General features: G+C 53.2%; 3 protein-coding genes across 3 annotated transcripts; 1 reads left to right on the top strand and 2 right to left on the bottom strand.

Moving 5' to 3' along the window:
- Positions 1 to 10,613: 10,613 nt before the first annotated feature.
- On the bottom strand, positions 10,614 to 12,422 carry VMA-4 (vacuolar ATP synthase subunit E). The gene is made up of 3 exons (XM_040915034.1): positions 11,647 to 12,422; positions 11,048 to 11,559; positions 10,614 to 10,914 (listed from the first exon to the last, which is right to left on the bottom strand). Exons 1-3 carry the CDS (start codon positions 11,677 to 11,679, stop codon positions 10,764 to 10,766), a joined length of 696 nt encoding a protein of 231 aa, XP_040779736.1. The 5' UTR covers positions 11,680 to 12,422; the 3' UTR covers positions 10,614 to 10,763.
- Positions 12,423 to 13,137: 715 nt separating this feature from the next.
- On the top strand, positions 13,138 to 14,999 carry M406DRAFT_250909 (uncharacterized protein; the record flags this gene model as incomplete). Its single annotated transcript, XM_040916727.1, has 2 exons — positions 13,138 to 13,183; positions 13,285 to 14,999. Coding segments are annotated over 2 exons (1,761 nt in total), but the record flags the coding sequence as incomplete, so codon positions are not given.
- A 1,554-nt stretch (positions 15,000 to 16,553) lies between these two features.
- M406DRAFT_249206 (uncharacterized protein) lies at positions 16,554 to 17,413 on the bottom strand (the record flags this gene model as incomplete). The annotated part of the gene is made up of 3 exons (XM_040916594.1): positions 16,554 to 16,832; positions 16,899 to 17,131; positions 17,245 to 17,413. The coding sequence occupies 3 exons, from the start codon at positions 17,411 to 17,413 to the stop codon at positions 16,554 to 16,556; spliced, it is 681 nt and encodes a 226-aa protein (XP_040779734.1).
- Between the last annotated feature and the right edge of the window lie 5,102 nt (positions 17,414 to 22,515).

Below are 22,515 nucleotides of genomic sequence, written 5' to 3'. Positions count from 1 at the left end.
CAGGTCAGGAAACCCAAAAAAGAAGGAGAATTCCACTGAGTGTCTTGGTCGGCTGGCGGGGGGGAGAGTAGGAAAAGAGAGGGGAGAAGAAGAAAGAAAAAAACGAAGGGACGGGAGCAGGTTCGTGGTTAGGATACAAGGTACAGCACAGTACGGTGCAGAGAATGGAACAAGATGGGTCAGGACGGACGGAATGTGCATATGTCCATGACCCAGTCCAAATGCAGTTTCCCGATCGAGGTCGCAATTGCAGGGCAGGGCAGAGCAGTGTAGTGCAGCGCCAGTAAAGTGCAGTGCAGTGCGGTGCGGTGCGGTGCAGCGACGAGAAAGGGTTGTGTGTGGTGGGTGGAGGAGAGGTGGAAAATCGATCTTGGGTTGAGATGGATGGATTGGATGGACGGGGTGACGGCGAGAATTGGAATTGCCTGGATCTGCTTGGGATTGCGCTGACTGCAGGACCCAAGACATTACAGCGGAGTACGTACTACTACCTAGCATGCCCTTGCCCTGCCACGCACAGGTTGAGGAGGTACCCCGTAGCAGTAGTGCTGACCCAGCTAAATCGGGGCGTCTCTCGGCGTATCGTAGCTCGCCCCCCTCGCCTTAGGCTGGCTGCTGCACAACCCGAGGAAGCCGGAAATAACCAGGGGCGCTGAAGGGACAGGACAGGGCAGGACAGGGTCCTTGACCTTCCATTTCCATTTTCCACCCCCCTCCTTGAATCATCACTAATTGTGCTTCTGCTCTGCTCTGCCATGTAACCCTACGTTGGTTGTTTTGGTGAAAGGATTTGATCAATTTTCCCTCCCGTCCTCTTCTACAACCCCCCCTCCTTAGGCCCCCATCCATCTCGAACAGAATGTCTTGATGATTTACAACAACAATAACAGATAACAATAGTAATCAGCAGCACCTGGTACAGATGTGTCCAGTAAACAGGCACCTTAGTACTATAGTATATAGTAGCAAGTCAGCCCAATGCCCAGTGCTTGTTCCTGGCAAGTGCATTAGTAAGCTATTCTGTGCACAGTGTCGTTTGTTAGGATTCCCAAGGATGTTGTCCTTCTAGAAGCTGCAATAATAATAAAAAAGAAAGAGGAAAAGGCTAGTTTTCGCCTCATCTTATCTGTTCTGAGTGAGGGCTGACAATCACAGCACCGAAAAAAAAGAGGAGGCTCACGCTGACAAACCCTAGCCAAGGTGTTGAGTAAGTACCCAGCAGGGTGTGGAGATCGTTGAACAGGCTCTGGTACGAAAACCGGCAAAGACAGTTGAGGCAGAAGCAAGATTGGAAATTGCCAAGTACAGTCTTCCTTCCATTCCAAATAGGATAAATAAGGACTAACTTTGGGTTTCTAGCATTACTTCCTGGGTCTGGGGGTTGAGGAAGCATTTGGCATCCTTCCACACGACGTGTTATGGTATGCATGTGTTGGTTGCTTGGTTGGTGGATAGAGGATTGGATCCCAACCCCCTGACCTCGACCGGGCCAGTTTCACTTTTTTTGGTGTTTTTTACTGGTCTGGAATCCAACTAGGACAGGAATGCATACTAATTACTGTCCGCAATGAAGTAGTCCAACAAGGTCCAACTCGTCTTCTGACTTCTTCTCCCTCGTTGGTTGGCTTGATGCGATACATACTCGCACACTTGCCCAGGGTGAGGAATTATTTTCATCCCTCACCTCTCCATTCCTTGCACAGAAGAAAAGACCCAGAAAAAAAGGGGTTGCAAGTGGCTCCTCCCCCCGCCCCCCAAAATTCATTCTTGGGAACGTAACGGCATAATCACGATAGGGCTGATGTGTGATGCGAAGGAGTCAGCTGGGCGTAACCGCCTCGTCGAATCCATCCTGTACGCAGCAGGTCTTTGGGACTACCGTCATCATCATAATGTATTTCTTTTTTTTCTTTTCTTTCTCTTACTACGTAGTATGTGGCTCAGCCGCGACTTTTCAGCCGTGCATAAATTCATACACGCAATTCCTCGCGCAGCGTCCCCGATGCTGGATGCCCACCAATCAAGGTTCAAGGGTCGTTACAGGGGAGGAGGTGTCGTTCCCTTCTTCATGGCATCAAGGAAATCAATAAGCACGAATCAATACTGTTTGTATCATCCCATCAAACTAGGTATTTGCCAACCTACTACGGACTGGCGTGCTTGCTGCTTGGACCTGCAGATCTGAGACAGGATATATGATATTTGGTTGAAGATCCGGGAGCCGATCCTCATCGGCCTAGAGATTTTCTAACACCCCTTCCCTCTCCTTGCTTAGACACAGACAAACACACACACACACACACACACACACACTCTCTCTCTCTCTCTCTCTCTCTCTCTGTCTTCTGTACCAGTCCAGCCCCCAACGCACCGGCCCACATGCCCCAGCGGCGCTCGACTTTAATGATCTACATGGTACCCATCTGCAAAGGGGGTCCAGGTGTGGGGGTCTTGCAAAGGAGAGGACAAGAAGAAGACTGTAAAGACGCAAGCAGGGAATGGCAGAAAAAAAAGATAAAAAAAATAGGGGTGTCACGGATGCCACGGATGCCTTTTAAAACTTGGCCTGCTTGATTTGCCAATCCCCAGGGACCATTCTGCACAAGGAAAAAGACAGGGACCCAATCTACCGTCACGACGCCTCGGCCCCACCCACCCCCCTCTCCTTTCATCTACCGTCTTTACCATATACCACGCTACGGTGAGAAATAGAGAGAGAGACCTATCTAGAAAATCCGAAAATCAACCTTGACGCACGCACCACGCGTTGTCGACGGAGCCGAATTCAACCATGTCTAGGTTGCTGCCCTTCCCCCACCCATGCCGATTGGGCGAAACTGAATGTGCGTCGCGTCCCGATTGAGGCCGAGTCCCAGGTACTACAAGTAGTAGCCTCATTGACACAAGAAGAAGACGGGCCCGAGAAACTAATTTTATACAAAAGAAAGCGGCTGCATGGCGGGGAGCTATACTAGATCTTAATCCCGTCAGACGTCCCGCCACAATTCTGACACACATCCATACACACAGCGGTAGACTTGTGTAGCCGTCGACCAAGACACTCGTTTTCACCCACTCATCTTCAAAGAAGAGAGATAGAGAAAGTGTGTGTGTCGCGTGTGTACACAGCCCGCCCCTAGGTACTACCAGGGACTTGTGGATGCGCCGCTTCGCAGGGCTCTCTTCTTTCCAAGGGTTCCACGGCCGAGATGTCTGATCCCGTCCCGCTGCAGATTAGGATGGCCTGGACACCTCGTTTCGAAATGCATCCTGGTCCACAACAACTGTTGGGGGCAGTGTGCACAAAACCCAAGCTCAGAAATAACCCCCAGTCTCTTCCTGGGTCCCAGGGGGGGGGGGACTCGTGGCCGCCAAAAGGGGTCTCCGGTGAGTTTAAGAAAGAAAAGAAGGAAATGAAGAAGGAAAAAGAAGAAGAAAATATTTGAAATCGTGCCGTGCCTGGGCTGGGTTCATCTGGTCGCTGGAGATTTCCAAAGTCCGATGACTAATGTCCACCAGAATGAGTCCTGCTCAGTTGAAACAGTCAGTCTGCAAGGTACCTTTAACATACACACACACACACACGCAGATTCTCTTTGCAGTGCTGGGCCGCCAACATTGGTGGAGGACTCATGCGAATCGACGAGGTTGCATCGGTGTGACACACTCTGCAATCCTCTGCAACATGCTGATATTTGTCTCCTTGTCCTTGCTTGCGCATCTCATCTCACCTTCGGATCCTTCTCGTTCGCCAGCCCGTGGCTCAGCGAACAGTAGGAACAAAAGAGAGAAGTAAACAAGACATCCCCCCCCTCCCAAGAAAAAGAGAACCAACATCGATGTTCTAGCAATAGAGTGCCCAACAGCTGTTTCCTCTCCTGGGCGAGGATGGTGCTAAGGCGAGACAACCCCCAAAAATGCCCCATTCAAGGCTCTAAAGGGGTCTCCGCCGTTGCGTCACTGTCCATGCCCGGGTGGGACCTGTGTGCTAGGGGGGCTCCCAGGCACAGGGCACGACAGGGTACTCCTGTGCGTGGTGCTGTCCTTCTCTCCCCACCCGACTCCTTTAGATTGTACCAGCTTTGAGCATCCTCAGCCTTCAGCCTCACTTTTGACGATACCTCAGGTCGTGCATATATGTCTCGTTCATGCCTCTTTTGCCTTCCTGTTCACACCAGTGTCCAGAATACAATGTCTAAAACCAAAATCAAAGGAAGAAAAAAAAATTAATTTCAAAGAAGCCACCTATGTTTGTTCCCTTTTTCTTGTTAATTCCTGTGGGAGCCTGGATGAAAATGTCACTGGTGTTGGTAGCAGTTCAAAAGAGGCGGAAGGACCACCCCCGGGACGGAGAAGTTCAGGCCAAACCAGTCAGGCCAGATAAGCTTGATGACAATCACGCAGCTCCGTCGCTCCATGATCATCGCCAGTGAGTCCCGCCTTGCTCAACAATCGTCCTCCTCCACCAGTAGAGAATTGCACAATTTTCAAAGAGAGGGGGGCACTGGCTGTGTTATCGCTTTTTCCGCCCAGCAAAGCTTTCTTAGGGCTACCATGGTAGGAAAGGGCCTTTGTCCTTCACCGCTCTTGGCACCTCTTGACAATTTTACTTTTCGACTAGTGGCTGTCTTGTGATTGATAGTGTATTTTTGTTTTCTTCTTCTTTCCCACTCTTTACTTTTATCCGCGCCCTTTCTTTCCTTTTCCCCCGGTCTGCTAAATGCCCCGGTGTTTACGGAGGTAACAGATATACACACGGGTTTTTACCCGAAGCCGAGACGCCGGGCGATGTTTACGATCTAGAGGGGTTCCCGCATGCTCTGCATGTCCCTGAGCGTAACACTGGAGCCACACCCCTGAACACGATTATGTAATATGAAAACTTCCCTTAACCTCCTCGCTTCATACTCCAATATCAAGACGTGTGAAGGAACAGGTTTCCACCTACATACACCCTCGGGACGCACTGTCGTGAGCTTTGTTCCTGTCTTTTAAGACATTCTTGTGGATTGAGCAGAAAGGGCATTTTCCTTGCCAAGAGAGTTGTGTTCTTTGCCAAGCTATCAAATTTCCTGCCACGGATGATCGACTGTCCGCAACGGGAGTTTGACGTGTCGACTTTCTGAGAACACACAGCAGACAGAAGCCAGCGGGACTGTGGTGCTAACTCCCACGAACGCCTATTGGTCATATCACGTCCAGATATATCAAGTCATATACACGTGTGATTCTTTTATTTGCTTTCCAACTGGTCGTGGCTATGTAGCGGCTCTGCTCGTGTGACTTGCTCGTTCAAAGCTTCAGCGAGCTTTCTTTCCCTGTCTCATGTCTCTTACCTACTTTTCCAAGGAAATTTGTCCTGTCTTTTTTTTTTTTTTTAACCGCCCCTTCCTCACCCAGCTGTTTCTGCTGACTTTATCTTGGGAGAACGTTTTATCTTCACCATTTGGACGGTACATCCACGGGTCTGTGGAGGTGAGCAGTTATCTTCGATACTGGTCATGCAGATGAGGGACATCTACCTGGGTATGATAAAACCACGAGAAGATGACGTGGAGAGTTTCAATACACCACATAAGGCTCGGCTCCAGAGGCAATAAAGAAGCTGTTGGCATTTCCAAAGACATCCTTGGGAGGCTTGCTGGCTGAGAAAAGTGAGACAAAAGGAAGACTGAAGGAGGGGGGGGGGGGCGCAATCCAAGTAGTCCACTGGCAATGAGGGAACAATGTCAGTTATACGATGTCGATTGACTCCTTAGGTATGATTATCTACATGTTTGCCTCCTTCGATTCTTTGTCAAAGGTTAACTGGAGGCATACTGTACATTCCTCCGTCACACCATGTGCAGTCTAGCGGCGGCTTGATACGGCAGCAAGTGTGCCACCGGTCACAGTAATTTTCTTCGCAGCCCAAATAATCATACCCTTGATGAAGGCTCGGAGGCCTTGATGCAGTGGGTCCTAGGAAGATGCTCTTCTGCAGGAGGAGTCTGAGCAGCCCTACACTTCTGATGACAAGCACACCCAGTGCCCCCTCCTTTTCCTCTCGTGGGTCTCACTGAAAGAGAGCATTGTCTACTGGATTCATGCGATTATGATTAGCTCTCCCAAGGCGGTGCCGATTTCACTGTTATCGGCTTTCCGAGTGCTGTGTGGATTTCCATCTCGCAGTTCGAGGGATTCCCCCTACCATGCTGAGGAGGGCTGGCGTGGGAATTATTTCATACAAAGAAAATTGGCATCGAAAAATAGGGGCAGCCTGACCAGCTTTCAGGCAGTTTCTCTGCCTGTGCGTTGACACCAGGCATTGGAGGTGACGTGGCGCGGGTGTGAAGTTTCCTTCCCTGGAACTTGATTGCACCTGCACTTCCCAGGCTTCGACTTGCACTTATGGGTGCGTTCAGTTGCGAGTTTTGGTAACAATTGACCGAGGTGATTAGCTTCGGACTCATGCCAAATTTCTGTTCATGCTTGCCGGAACCGCCAGTTCAACGTTCTCGGATCATACAGTTTGAATCCCCAACGGGTCGGGGTCCTTTTCTTTCTCCTTCCCCTTCCTTTTGTTTTTCCTTCTCTCAATCTCAACGTGACCTTTCTGAATGGAAATTGATTCTAAGTCTCAGCGTCGATCATTGTACTTCTTCGGTATCTAGGCCATAGCAATGTTGATGACATGGGATGGGAACGGGCAGTCGACGATTTCCTCTTCTCATCACTGCCCCCCTTGTGCCCACGAGAACCTCCTTTCATTTGTTGCCCCCTATCGCCCCGCCCCCCCCCCCCAAACGAAAAAAAAAAAAAAAAGCCCTTCGCGTTACACCTAACAGGTGACCGTGGCAGGTCTTTCAACTTGCAAAAGGCTTGATTTCGAACCCTGAGTGGAGGAGATGAATGCCTTGTCACAACGTTTCGAAGGGAAGGAGCTGGGCTGAGCCTTCATACTCGGTGTAGTGCAATGTAATCACACGAGCCCTGCCGAAGCAATGATCGGACTGACGATAGGCACTTGTTGGTGGCACCTGTGGTAACGCGTTGATCACATCCACTATAGAGGACTAATTGCTCTGAACCTGGAGTAGTCTCATTCTCTAATTAAAAATATCTAGCATCTGTGTGAGTCCGACCGTTACGCAGCTATATAGGCCATAGTCCCCTTCCAGTCAGCTGGGAGTGGTCACTCCTTTTAGCTGTCGCATAGCATCTCTCTATGTTCCCTTGTCTCTTGACCTTAATAACAGAAGCCTTGAGGCTGAATGTTAGGGTCTACTTCACCCTCTTTAACTTTCTCTGCCTCTTTGCATAGTGAGTTGCCATGTTTCAAGCTCTCAGTCGGCATATATGATCTGTAGATCGAGTTGCCTCGAGAATATAAGCCAACCTCCAAACAACCCGCCCCCCCCTCCCCCTGATGTTACTCTCTCGTGATAGTGTCCGAGTTTAGGTACTTGAACCAGAGTAATTAATTATTCAACCATCAAAATAGGCCTATACACCAATTGTCTCTGCTGAAGAAAGGGTTGACTTGGTAATATTCAGGTTTTGAATTACAAATCAAAGGCATAATACCTCACACTGGTATACAAACCTTTTAGAGCTGTGGTTTGAATGCGCCAGACAGACCTGTCGTTCAGATAATAGTGGATTGTCTTGGTCAATCAAATATTGCTTGTTGTAGAAGGAAACCTGTCAAATAATTCTGCAGCCATCTCTTTCTTTGCTTCATTTGCCACTGTTTCACGGAGATACCCAGATCTTGCCTTCTTTCATGACCCTTTTCCTTTATTGTCTGTGATTAAATTTAAAATCTATTTAGGAGTATTTTCTTCTCTTTCGGGGAAAGGGGAGGGGGTGTTGGGAGGGTAGTAGGCTGGGGCCCCTAACTGTGGTCCTTCCGCGCCTACTATCTACACCCGTTGCAACCCCACTTCCCGCAGCGCATCGCGTACTTCGAAGACGACGCGCTGCAACGCACGTTAAGGCATTGCAAGCAAATCTATCAAGCGCAACATGAAAGAAGAATTTGGCCTGCAGCGCCGTTAATCAATCACACACTGGCAAGCCCCGCCGCTACCACTACTACCATGCCCTCAAACGGCGACATCCGGTCTTTCTTCTTCACCAAATCACGAGCAGTCTCGCGCGTCTCGTCTAACCCACCAGCACCACCACCGCGCCGCGCCACTGCCGCCCGAGCACCGCCTCCAGCATCACCGTCACCATCGTCGTCATCCTCCCATTCCTCTTCTCCCCTTGATCAGGCCCTCCATGCCGCGCCGTCACGAACACCTTCGTCGTCCCCGGGCGTACACACCCCGCCCACTCCGCTTCCCGCAGGCGCTGCCTCTCTCACACCCTCCCCATCGGCCGCCGCCCGGCCCCGACAGATTTATGCACATGACGCCGTGATTGACGCATCTGACGACGACGATAGCGACTTCTACGAAGAAGACGGGCTCGGAAGCGACGGATCTGACCTCTCAGACATCCTTGGCCTGGGCACGCCGTCAGGGTCACGACGGGGACCGGCGGATGATGAGTCCAAGGTGGTGGGAACAACAGCAAGACCGAGCGGTGTATGCGTGACGCCGCGGGCCAAGAGGACGCTTCCAGACAAGGCCTTTTTCTTCTCGACCCCGCTGACAATCCGGTCAAAGAAGAAGAAGAACAACAAGAACAAGAGATACGACCTGGGGAGCCTGCTGCAGTTGAACGAGACGGATGACGATACAATCTCGAGCGCGAGGAGGTTCGAGACTCTGTTGAAGGGCGAGAAGAAAAACCTGCAGGCGCGGAGAGATGGTGCTGCTACTGCCGCTACTGGAAAGGCCCTTGTCGTCGTGAAGCAGGACGAATCTCAGCCCCAAAAGACCGAAGATGACGGCGACGAGGACGAGCGGAGGAACAAGGCAGCTCAGCAGTTAAAGAGGCGAATGATTGAGTCTGCTGCTGCGACTGCCGCTGCGACCGCCGACGAGAGCGAAGGAGGGGCCACCGGCAAGATGCGGGTTGTCAGGGCCTTGGACAGGGCGAATGTCAATGCTGGCAGCAGGGAGTACTATTTTCTCGAGCAGACGGAGCCCGAACCTGAGTCCCTCCTCACTGCAGGCAACCCGTTTCCTTACGAAAAGGCCAAGGGGGCCTGGCAGATCCTCGCAGACAAGCAGGACCGCAGCATGCATTTCCAGAGCGGGTTTCCGTACGATGTCCAGAAAATCCTTCGAAACATGCCGGATGAAATCTTCTTTTGGTTGTTGTACGAGGTCTGCCGTGAGAGACGAAGAGATCTGACAGAAGAGTACGTGAAGCTGCTGCACATCTGCGACGACCAGGTGCGCCAGCTTGTTACGCCTGGCCTTCTACAAGCTCTGTCCCGGAAATTTGGCGCAACCAAGGACGTGGAGAACCTGCTATCTCCTGTCACGCTCAGGGACGCCATCGACGATCCTTATCAAGACTGGAGGTGGACACGTCTTGAGACCTTTCTCAAGCTTCTGCGGAGCATTTCGCATTCCATGAACCCAGAAAGCCGGGCCACGGCAATGCAGATCCTTTTGCGTCTGGGCATGGACCACGTCGCTCTTCAGAACTTTGGCCTCGCGCAGGACTGGCAGTTGACGGCGGAACTCGTCGCCCGCAGCGTGCCGGGCGAGGAGTGGACCAATTTTGTAAGTAGCCTCATGACTGTCTTGCCATTGCCGCAGTCACATTTTGCTTACATATACTCTTCTCCCTTTCTTAGTGCCGAGAAGTCTGTGCATCTATCTACCAGAGCACACCAAAGGCAGCCTTCCGATTGCGGGCTATTTCTCGCCTCGGTCCTTTCCTACAACAGGACGACTTCGCGTCTGACCTGGACGGACGTATTCTCGACCTCAAACGTCGGCTTGCGTCTGCTTTCTTTTTCGACGACGTGGCAAGAGTCGATCAGCGACTGGAGGACACGGCCAACTTCGGCGCTGTGATGGGCCGGCTGCAAGAAGAAGAATTCGCTGTGCATGCAGGGACAGACTACGTCGAGCTGAAGGCTCTCATGCTTCTACTTAATACTGCCCTGGGCGGAACGTCCGAGGACGAGTACACGCTCACGGCGGCGGAAAGCCGGGACTTTGAAGCGCAGGTCGACAAACTGGCGCATCATTTGAAGAACCTGGTAACCCGGGTGGCGCCACCGCAGAATAAGGGAATCCACGTCTCGAGAATCGAGGCCAAGAGTGCCATAGAGGTGGCACGTGAGAGGCTGTTGTACCAGGTGCGGGCCAGGAAGCCGCCTAAGATCCAGGGCATCCGTCACGAAAAGATGAAGAGAAAGGATGATACGGCAACACAGCGGGAACAGCAGGAGTTCATGAAGCATTTCTTCCTGAGCGATGATCAAGTTGAGATGGAGAGCCAGGAAGTCCGCACGGCCAGCATTAACATTGAGACGGACCTGGTGGTTTGATACCTGCGCTGGGCCGGGAAGGGGGGCACGGGCCCGACTTGACGAATTATGAAACTGTACATGTACAACGATCCTGTATGCCTACCACCTTGGAAGCCGGACTTACAAGTGTTCCTTATATGTAGCCAATGGACTGGGATGGAATACCACCCAACGAACACACACAAGCAGACAAGAGGAGGTCCCAAGCCTTTTTTCTTTTTCTTTCTCCCGCTATGTTAAATGACCAAACATGGAATGATAATAAAAAACAAATTCAGATACAATGCACGTATGCATACCCAGTGTGAGGTATATCTCTCTATGTCTAGTAGTAGTGGGCCTAGTCGAAGAACTTGCGGTTGGGGTTTGCGCCGAACAGGGTCTTGCGCATAGCTGGTAGGGCGCTGTCCTCGAGCAGCACCAGCCTCGCCTCGAAGGTGTTGTCGATCTCGATCTTGCCGCCTCCACCAATGATGAACACACCGCCAGCACTGTGAGTGACAACAACAACAGCCTCGTGTGTTAGCAGATCATGTCCAGGATCTCAACCTTTGTATGGCGACGGTTTTCCACCAGCTCGGTCAAAACGGGGAGGGCGCGGGGGTAAAACTTGGATGTCCTTACCTTCCCTCCGGCAGAGGATTCTTCTCGTCAATCTTGGCCTTGCACTCCTTGCCCACGTTCTCCTTATACTCGGCGGCAGCCTTTTCGCTTGCCTTGTTCACGGCATCGAAATCTACCTTCCGCGCCCGCAGCACCAACTCGGGCTCGTTCATGGCATACATGCCCTCGAGCACCAGACCCTTGAGCGTCGCGGCGTACTTGTCCCCATCACTGGTGCCCTCGGTGGCTAGCTGCTTACGGGCGTCCTCGAAGATGTCGTCGAGCAGCTCCTGCCGGGCGGCGAGGACCTTGAGGCGGGTCTTGTTGGCGACGGTGGACCGGGTGATCTGCTGGGACATGGTGGCCTGCTTGAACTTCTTCTCGTAGGCCGTGTCGATGGAGTCCGTCTCCTGGCGCACCAGCTTCGACTTCTCGATGGCGAACTCCTCGTCTGCCTTGATCTCGATCTCGCGGGCCTTCTCGGAGGCTTCTTGCCGGATGAACGCCGTCATCTTGCGGAGCTCCTGTCCGACCTGTTTGATGTTGGGGCAGTAGGTGCATAGGTCAGCCTCTGTCTACGAATGCGGGAAGCTTGGACAAGAGTGTGGTATCGCACGTACCTGATCGTCGGACAACGCGTGGACTTGCGACATCTTGGGCGGTGGTTCTACTACGGCTGCAGATAAGGAGGTGCGAGGTGAATGACGCTGAAGAAGGCCTACGAGCTCGTTGCTCGCAAGGACGCAGGGGCGAGAAAGCTTCCGGAGGGAATTCTAAAAAGCCTGGGCGGGGAGAGGGGGGTGGAGTGTTGGGAAGTTGTTTCGTTAACGGTGTTTGCGAGGGTTGTTGAAGGTGCGTGAGATGTACAAGAGTACGTAGTTGAGAGAGCGAGCTATCTTTGGAAGGCTTGGTGGATCCTACGCCTTGGGTAGTGGCTTGTCGCCATACATAGCACACAGCAGCTCCGACACCGTCACTCAATGACGAACCGTCAGCTTCCCAGCTGCAGGCCACTTACTAGCCACACGGCACCCCTCCTCATAGTACTGCAGTTTGGGGCTGGGGTGGCTTGCCGGCGGCAGTGGTGGCTCCTTGAAAGCTCCAGCGTCTTCAGAGGCTGCAATGGGCCCCCGCAGTGGCCGGTCCAGGCCTGAGCAAGCTAGAGAAACTGCTGTCGTACAGCATACCGCCCTGTGGTAAGGCGCTGCTGCAACCAGTCAGCCAAGTGCTAGCAACGCCCCAGTAGCTGGGGCTGCACCGGCTCTTTTCAGCACCGCAACTCTAGTGATTGGCCACCTCATGATTGGCCTGGAGGGACCGTTGACGCAGGGACCGGGAGAAGCGCGAAAGCGGCGGCTTTCAGGCACTGATGGGACGGCTTCAGCATTGACTCAAGACCTGGGATATGCCTGTGTGCACTTGCATGGAACGGTCACGGAAGCACATCACCTGCTTGCGCATCACGACGACTCGTTCTCCTTTTGTATATGAGAAAGTAGTAATTAACCAATCCCACCCACCCTCTTTTTTCATGTCTCAAATTCCTTTTCATCTTCAGACTTACACAAACCACCCACCGATCTATCTCCCTTGGGGCCATAGTTCCTGTGACCCGCCCTGACCAGTCGACGACCGACCTGGCAGCAGACCCGCGGCATCTCAGCACTCCGAAACAGACCACCCATCTGTCCAACGCCCCCCCGGCCCCTTAGAGGCCCGCGGTCGTGAGGTCATCCTCCCAACATCATCTCCCACGGTCTACAGCCACCGACTGCTACGCAACCTCCTCAACCCACGATCCTCCTCAACGAGACCAAGACCTTTCGAACAGCGCTCGAGGTAGATCAAGTACCAGTAGCGATTATCAGCTGTGTGACTGCAGTCCCGACCTGAACTGCTTGGCTGCATGCCAGGCGTAGGTGCGAGGACTCGAAGAGACCCGGCGGGATCTCCTCGAAGCTCCTTGACGACCGACACGCATAAGCCTGATCCTCGACGAGCCCTCCCAATTCTGCGTCAGCGACGAACCTCGCCAACAACACATCTGTCATCCTTTCCTCCTTGACAGATCATCCTCCACTGGCAGATGCCTCCCTGTGTGACTGCATCCGCGCAATGGGGTCACTCGGTGGGATGTCCCCTGGCGGGAGCATTGCGGTGCGTACTCGGTGCAGCAGCGAGGCTCTATGATGAGGGACCACGAGCGCGGTGTGTGCAGGACTGACTTATCGCCTCTTGTGTACAGCTCGGAATTATAGTCGGATTGATATCGACCAGCGTCCAGAGCCTTGGTCTCACGCTACAGCGCAAATCGCACATCCTCGAGGATGAGAAGGGACCACACGACGTGCGAAGACCGCCACACCGGAGGAGAAGATGGCAGCTGGGGATGGCCATGTTTATAATATCAAATCTCCTGGGGAGCACGATTCAGATCTCGACATTACCGTTGCCGGTCCTTTCAACACTCCAGGCGTCGGGCCTGGTCTTCAACTCGATCTGCGCGACACTCATACTGGGCGAGCCCTTCACGAGGTGGTCATTATGGGGGACCTTGTTGGTCTGTATAGGTGCTGTGATGATCGCGATCTTTGGAGCCATACCTTCGCCGACGCACACCCTGGACGAGCTGCTGGAGCTGCTGGGGAGGCAGGCCTTTGTGCTGTGGATGGCGCTGCAGGTCGTGCTTGTGATTGCCATTTGCGTATCCGTCGATGTTGCGAATCACTTCCTCAAGCTGTCACAGAACCCGCGGTTTCGCCTCCTCCGTGGTCTGTCATTCGGCTGCGTCAGCGGTATACTATCCGCCCACTCGCTCTTGGTGGCGAAGTCGGCCGTCGAGCTTCTGATCAAGACACTTGTGGATGGACAGAACCAGTTTGTCCACTGGCAGGCTTGGGTGATCGTGCTGGCCCTCATCACCCTCGCCCTGACGCAGCTCTACTATCTACACCGAGGCCTTAAGCTGGTCTCGACGAGCGTCCTCTATCCTTTAGTCTTTTGCATCTACAACATCATAGCTATCCTCGACGGGCTCATCTACTTTGACCAGACGGAGCTGATCAGCCCGCTGCACGGGTGCCTGATAGCACTGGGCACCGTCATCCTCCTTTCTGGTGTCCTTGCCCTGTCATGGAGACTCAGCGACGAGCAGCACACCCCCGGTGTTGGACAATCTTCTCTGGCACCCGGTCTCGGGCTCGTGGAAGACACTGATGGCGAAGAGGACGAGGAGGAGGAGGGACTCCTTTTGGGAACTACTGGAGACGAAGATGACATCCTTCCTACGACCTACAAGTACAACACCTTTGACAATTTCGAACGAGACACAGTCCGGCGTGGCAGGCCAGATCCCCTACCTCTCGGAAGGTCTTCGGCCAAGATGAGCCGCAAGAGGGCCTCGTTTGTGCAGCCGCAGTGGCAAGAGAGGCGGGAGATCTGGGGCGAGCTGGACGACGAAGAGACTCCCTACTCGCCCGTGCCCAAAAACATGGGCAGATTACGATCCAAGACTCTGCCTGTGGGCGATGGGCCTCTCCTTGTCTCCCGCCAACGACAAAACCTCGACAGCCCCCTTACCGACGGGCCTGCTAGCGGCGACCGGCCACCGCGGTCATCTAAGTCAGACTATCTCCGTCTGCGCAGAAAGTCCACCGGGTTCCCGGGCTTTACTGCCCGCCGGACAACCCGCAGGAAAAGCGTAGGAGGTGGTGTTGGTGGTTTGCAGGGTGCTGTAGGCGGCATCTCAAGGTGGTGGCGAAGCAGACACAACAACTCATCCGGAGACCTCCTCGCCCCACCGCTCAGCTCAACGGAGTACCGCGACGGAGAGGAGGGTGCGGTCGCATCACCTGCGCTCGGCGTCTATCGCGATGAGCCGCCGCCGCCGCCCACCCCACAGCCCGGTCCGCCGGCTAGCTCCAGTGAGGATATGGTTACGGGCAAGAGGAGAGAGGATGATTCCGCCGTATAGAGAGATGGTTGATTGATGCCTACCTGGCTTTGCTTGTTTGCTTCATGGGCTTTCGGAGACAATACTGCGGGTTGACAGCGTGTCTATGGCGTTTCGATTGGCTTTTTGTTTGTTTGAAAAAAACCCGGTCTCTTGAACAACTTTGGGTTTGAGGGCTCATCGGGTTGGGTTTGAGGGATCATCTGGTTGGGTTTGGGTATGACGCGATATACCATAGATACACACACACACACACATATATACATACACGGGATTGGATAACATAAATTTGATCAGTCTTACCCCCCTTCGACTTCGTTGAGCTTGACTAGATCGGATATCAGGGCTTCTCCTTTAGGATTACTGCTCCTACCAATGGTCAATTTGGCAAGTCAACTGAGGCCATTTGGAAGGTCCAACGTCTTTTCCTTTTCCATCATTGCAAATGCAGTTCATTGAACACGTAAGAAGTAACCAGGGGCAGGAGTTTGGGCGTGGTCCATTTCCAGACGCTGAGACGCATTGGGTAGCATGAGGCGTCACGCCCCAAGGTTTGGACGGCTAGGACGGCACGCGCGGGTTTTTTTCTCTGTCTCTCTCTTCTTTTTCGTCCGATTACTTACCTCACGCTCGCAAACCCTCTATCTATCTATGCAGGGCCCTAGAGGGTTACGGGGCGCGATGCCTCGGTTTGTTACCTTGTCTACCTCGAATCATGCATGTGCAGAGGAGGAGGGTGTGGGTGGTCGGCCGGCATCCGAGGCATACGTAGGCTTGCCTGGTACTATTATTAGGAGACACGTGAAGATATCTGTGGGGGGTTAGATCAGCAGGCGTCTTGCATTCTTCAAGTCATATGGATACCAAGGGAGAAGACAATGGAGCTTTCTTATTCAAAGCTGAGAGGGTCAAGGAGAAAGAAGAAAAAAAGAGGAGCTGTACACTACTACAACCTTCTATTCAAGTCTAACGCTCCATATCCTTATGTAGTGCCCAGCACATCTTGATGAAGAAGGGAGGGGACTCTCAACACACTAGATCAACAACAGAATAAAAGGTAGAGATATAAAAAAACCAAAAAAAAAAAAAACAACCGAAAGAATAAGACTGGTGGACGGGAAGGAAAAAGCCAGGAGCTGCGTGGTGGGGAGGTACCAGAGGGGCGAGGTACAAAGAAGTCATCGCCCCCTCCTAGACCCCGATGAACAACACGATCCCTCCAGTCTTTTCCGCTCTGTAGATCCAACCCTCACATCCCACATACGATCCAACCGCCTTTACCCTCCCATATGGGCGCCAACCCACCTCCTCGTTCCCTCGTGATGCATATGCGTCGTGGAACTTGTGCATTAAGTTTCTCCCCCTGTCTCAACCACCCAAAGACCATCCATCCATCCCCTCTTTCAATTTAGGCCCCATCTATCCATTGGGCAGGCTGTGTGGAAAGTTTCCCCTCTGACCAGATGCAAGAGTAAGACCAATTGAGTCAAAATTCTCCTCATCCTAACCATCAGAAGCACACCCTCCACTCGCCCACTTAGGAAACCAGGGGGGGGGGGGTTACGCTCTCTCTCTTCAGATCGACCCTGACCTGCCCTCGGCCTTGGAGTCGATGTACCTGAAGCGGGCGCGCTCCTTGCGGTCCTTGAGCAGGCACGCAGTGGCGAGAAGGAGCACGGCATCGATGCCAGCCATACCGAAGACGGCGGTGAAGATGTCGTCGACAAAGACGTTGGCGAAACTGGCAATCGGCGCAGCACAGCCTCGCATCAGGGCGGCGGCCGCGGGCGACTGGCACGTGGCGTCCGTGACGAAGGCGGGCGAGGTGCTGTTGAAGTAGCCGCAGCAGGTGAACTAGGGAAAGATCTCCATGTCAGCCAGTCAACCCATACACATGCATGTCAGGCACAAAACACGTACCGAAGTCTGCATCAGGTCTTGCACCGTCGAGGTCTGGGCATCCCATATAGGTGAAAAGGTCTCCTTGGTCCGTAGCGTGAGGATCCACATATACAAACCCAGGATGACGGAAAAGAGGGCGCTGGCGACGATGAAGTAGCTTGAGAGCTTGAGCCAGCCGCGGGTGGGCATCACTATGGCGGGGATAGTGAGGGCGAAAGTCACAAAGACCATGACGCCGTTGGCGATACCCGCTGCGATGTGATCATCTGTCAGCTTGCTTTTTTCTCTTCCATCATGTCCTCGTCTTTCTCTTTTTCTTCGTAATCCCCAATCCGGTATCCCCTCAGCGATCCGGTTCACGTACCTGTCAATGGGAACTCCCGGAAGAGGAGGTGCTCAACAGCCTCCGTACCATTCGTCGGCGCGTTGAACATGGTGTTCTGCGTGACGACGCAGAAGCCGACCAGAATTGCGCCCGTGACCGCGAAGGCCAAGTCGGCGGCCACATAGGCCCCCAGTACCTTGTTGACCATTTTTGCTTCTTTGTGCTAGGAATCGTGATGGCCTCTTTCTCCTTTGTCGTCCTTCTGGTCTCGCTACTACTACTACTGAGCAGTCCGAGGGAAACTGCTCCTCAACCTGTCCTGCTCTGGTCGGTCGGTCGGTCTTTCCGTCCGTCCGTCCGTCCGTCCGTTTGATTATACTTGACGACCTGCGTCACTATGATGATATTCGACGAAATAATGTGTTGTTCGTCGTCGTCGTCGGCGAGAAAAGAATGTAGGCGGTCTTGGCGTGTGAGTATCGTCCTGCGGGTCCTCCACCAGTGGCGAGACTAGTCCGAGCAGCAATGAGCGTGGTCGATACGACAAGAGAGAAACAAGAAGAGAACAAGAAAGCCCAGTCGGTGAAAGAATGATGGAAAGGGGTGGGAAAGTATGACTGAAGATGACGGCCAAGCGCCTATGGGTCCATGAAACTCTTGTCGAAGGGCTCGCAATCCTCCTATTACTTGAGTCTGCCTTGAAAACGAAGCCAAAACAAAGGAGAAAGGATGAAGAGGAAGCAAAGAAGGGGAAAAAGAAAAGAATTGAGAGGTGTAGCGCAAGACGATACTTGCAAGGGCTACCGTCGAGACCAGCAGAAACACGGCGGAAACACAGGTCACTCGACCCATAGAGCTCAACCTTTCCTTACCCAAATAAACTCGCTGAGGACTGCTTCAGAACTCCGACTCCTCCCCACCAGGACGAGACGGAGAGGCGTTACTCGGCTCTGGGGGGAATGATTACCATCACCTGTGTCCTTGTCCGTCCTTTCACGAACAGCGTTTGAGGATGGTGGCCGACGGCGGTTATGATTCACATCGTGAGGCAGCTGGGGTTTCAGGCCTGGGGTGAGATGAGGCGTGCAGGGGTCGTGGTGTAGTCCCAAACCCTGGCAGCCGCCGCCTTCAAGCCTGGCTCGCAGGCGGCTGATCGCCCAAAATCATTCGATCATCTCGGACGCTTGAGAGCACTCGATTTAGAACTGCAATCCAGCATCTCTCACCTCTGCAAAATGCAGAAAGCAAAACCATCATATGAGGGCATGAATATGGACCCCTCTTTTTTTTTTTCCCTTTTTCTTTTTTTGTTTGTGCTTGTATGTTTTTGAACAGCGCCAGGTGGCACGGCTGATTACGTAGGGCCTGGTCTGCCCTGCGGACGGAAGTGCTTCAACAAGGAAAGAAGGGGTTGCTGGCTGCGCACGCATCGTAAGCTGGTCAGCGCAGCCGCAGACGGACGGCCGGCCAATCATCTATGCTCGGCTACCCGTGCAGATGCTAAAGGTTCTCTTCCAAACTCCAGAAGTGTTCAAGATCGTCTCTCAAAAGAAACCCTCTTGGTGCCTCGGAAAGATCCTGGGGCTTGACACGTTGTCGACAAATCAAGATAGGTGACCGCATTCGGATTCCTATTCCTATTCCTTTCATTTGAGTGGGCTAGGTTTCAGGAACAGGAAAGGTGCCGAACTCGCCGTGGTATCGCTTCCGCGAGCAGTCAGCGCGGCCCCAGGGGCGCAGCCTGTGCTTCTCTTCCTCTGGCATGATGGATCGCCGCAGCGTGCCGACCTGCTAAACTACTTCTGGCCATGACATCCATAACCTAAAAGCCAAAATACTTGCAGAGAGCCAGATAAAAAGCCAGCTTCAAACCTCGCGGGAAGGCTTCATCTGGCGAGAAAGGCAGAAACCGATGGGCCTCTACTTGGCTGTCCAGGCGGGCCCCCCTTTTCTGAGCCTCATTGCTGTCAAGATCTCTCTCCCTCAGGTGCCAGAAGTACGCACGTTCTTACCTAGCTTATAATGATAGCTATGCTATATCCATATCTCTTTACCTGCTTGTTAGCAGTAGGGAATTAGTCCTCCCCATCAACATCGAGAATGGCAATGGTCATCGAGGAGGACGGCGATGCGCTCAGGCGGTCGTGAGGCAAGTTCTGAAGACGTCGTCGATGAATTCCATTTTGACAAGAGCAATGACGAGCCCGTACCACAGCAAGCACTGTAGAGACGGCTCGCAAACAGCTCGATCGGTCCAGGCCAGACGACCACGTGCCAAAGGCCAGGAAGCGAGATGGACTCCAAGGATGATGGGTAGATCAACGTAAGATTCGGTGTGGGTAGCAAGCCCGTCGGAAAGCCGAGCGAGGATCAGCAAAAAAGTAAAAACTCGGGGGGAGAAGAAAAAAGAAGAAAAGAAAAAAGAACTGGACATGGTCGTGTTACCACAGTACTATGGTACAGGCAGGACCCGAGGACCCATAGGCCAGAAGGCTATTCTCTGCACTCCTATCTGTGTTGATGAGCCCATCCATTCACTCGCCCGGACATCGACCCGCTGGGCCCGCATACAGGGGGCTTTGGTGGGTATACCATTCTTCCTTCCTCGACGTGATATGATGTGCGCTAGCAAAACAGGCCGGTAGCCCTGAGCGGGGGGGGGGAATGTATTAAGACGCTAGTAGGGACCAGGTGTCAGCCATCTGGCCAATAGCAGACGCAGTCATCTCCGTAGTAGGAAGTTCTTCGGTTTGCCCTTGCCCGGTTGCAGAAGTTCCTGCCATTCCTCTTTCGACAGAAGTGGCCACTTTCACCTGAAGGGAAGGCGCCAATGTCAGTCAGTCAGCCCGTCCATCATTGACTCCTACTCAGCAAATTGTTTGTTTGTTTGGTAAGAGCTCATCAGCTGTCAGACTTGTCACTCAATGGTGAGGTCATTAGCGTGCCCTTTCTTTCCTTCACAGGAATGCAGAAACCAGGGACGACCAAGCACTGGCATCTTGTTTTGATGTTCCCAATCAAGTCAATTAAGGTGCGTAGACCCCCTCCCGATCTACCCTACCAAAAAGACAGAGAAAGAAAGAAGGGAAAAAACCCCTTCTATCGATTGATCTCTCTTTCGCTCTCTCTCTCTCTCTCTCTCTCTGCGAGGACCCCCGCCTCCCCAGCAGAGCACAACAAAAAACCACACCCCATTTTCTACCCCTCCCACCTCTTGTCCAGTCTACATCCCGTAACGATCATGTCCATTTTTTCTACCACCAACAATTGATCATTCTGGTTCCAGTCATCCAAGCAAGCCTGTCCTTTAGCCCTCTCTAGACAAGGGTCCTTATTGAGCCTTTCATTCCTCAATCTGAAGGCTGTCGTTGTGTCTGCAACTTCCCTCTCTTGGTACTGCGCCAACCTTCTTCACCCAGGTTCTGCTACCAACCAACAGCCAACCAAACCTTTCGCACCTAAACAAAAAGACCATCACTAAACAGGAAAGAAGGTAAGCCAAATAGCAGCCCTTCCCCGAAGAGCATCAGGGACCACAGCATCATCCCTTCAGTGCATTCATCACCTGCCACCCTACTTGCTTTTCAGCCTTTTCAGCCTATCTGCAGGCCTAGCAGCAGCGTCTCCTCCCCGAGCGGATCCCGCCGATTCGCAGCCAGCCAGCCTCCCCACCTGCACAGTATGCTTGACGGTACCATGGCTAAAACCTTACAAAGGGCACTACAGCACAGAGAACCGCCACGCCCTCCACTCTAACGAGCCTGACCTTCCACTTGTGTTTTACACGACCTGCAGACCCAAGAAGCCTAGACCAACCCCGTTCTCGCTTCGAGACCCAATACCAAAAACCAGAACACCCGCAAGTACGGCCTCGACCAACCCCCCCCCCCCCCCGGGAGGTACAAGATCTGGATACGACGTCTCCAGCGAGATAAGGTCAGTCAATATTCGGGCACAATGATCATATCTCAATCGTGACATGGCAGGTCATGGTCAGACGCAAGCAAGCAGACGGATGAGCCTGTTGGTTCTCTCCAGCCTCCCCGCTCCCCCCCTTCTTTCCCTTTCTTATCTTTTCTTCCTTCTTCTCTCCTTTTGTTTTCCTTCTTTCCCCATTTGCAGCAGCAGCAGCAACAGTGAGGATGCCTCCTTCACGTAGAACCGGCAACGTGTCAACCCTACTCAGCTAGGAAGACCCTGTGCCCTCTCCGCCGAGTTCCACCCAGGCCACCCTTACCCGTTCTCGTTGTCATGTTTCTTTTTCCTTCAGACTTATTCCCCGGAAAATTTGTTTTCTCTGTGCGCGCGGCTTGCCTCAGGATGCCTGCAACCTCGGCTTTCCAAGGGCTAGTGCTCTGAGAAAAGGCCAAGGCAGGTGACAGAAAAGACTACTTCGACACATTACCCACTCCTCAAGGAACCACTCTTGTGGCCTTCAAAAACCCAGACAACAAGAGAACGCCAAATGACCGAGGACGGCCCCAGTCAGCAAAGGACCCTAGCTCAGGTACCGCTGGTACCACGTTGATGATCCTCCCAAGGACCACGGGAGCGTCTGGCGGGACCTCTGTGCGCAGCTAATCTTTGAGTTGACGCGAACCGATACGACGTGGTGCATACGGGGTACCACATCCCTGAACCCCAGCAAAGTGCCAGAAGTACACCAACAGCACCAGCAGCACCAGCAGCCGGCGCCACCACCCATTGATTGATTCTCTGGGATCCGAAATCGAAGGGAGGAAGATTGTGCAGATGGACCACACCCCCTGCATCATCCTCTTCTATCACTGCATCCAGCTCCACATCTCTTTGTGACGAGGGGGGTTACGTCTCTGGCACTACCATGTACTATTAGTATCGACAATCTTCTTCACGATCGGGCGAATAGTGCTTGCCCTCCCGTACCAGCCCTAGCAACCAAGCATGTCAAGGTCGCCTGCTCGCCTGCCTACTTCATGGGGCAGACGTCATGGTCAATAAGCAGGCGGGATCATCGACGCGACGACGCCTCCCCTAAGGGTCTCTTTCTCGGTGTGCGAGTGCTGGGGTTACTGGCTGACGCCACGAGGAGTGCTAAGGCGAAGAAGACCCACCATGCCACGCCCACATGGCCCACAGTACCACCAATCACACGCCAACACTGTCATCTTCCCCCGCTCCTCTCTACCCCGGTCACGTCGCAGCGGATCGCCCAGCTTGACGCCAATCTCTCTCTACCTTTGCACCTCGTCCGCCATGCTGGTCTCACACGGACCATGACCACCCCCCCCCCAAACAGGGGGTCCAGGCCTGGTCAGCCTGCGTCCCGGC

Source organism: Cryphonectria parasitica, assembly GCF_011745365.1.
Source record: "Cryphonectria parasitica EP155 unplaced genomic scaffold M406scaffold_2, whole genome shotgun sequence".
In the NCBI taxonomy this organism is placed as follows: domain Eukaryota; kingdom Fungi; phylum Ascomycota; class Sordariomycetes; order Diaporthales; family Cryphonectriaceae; genus Cryphonectria; species Cryphonectria parasitica.
The sequence above is the reverse complement of the archived record's forward strand: the minus strand, read 5'-3'. Positions and strand labels throughout refer to the sequence as shown.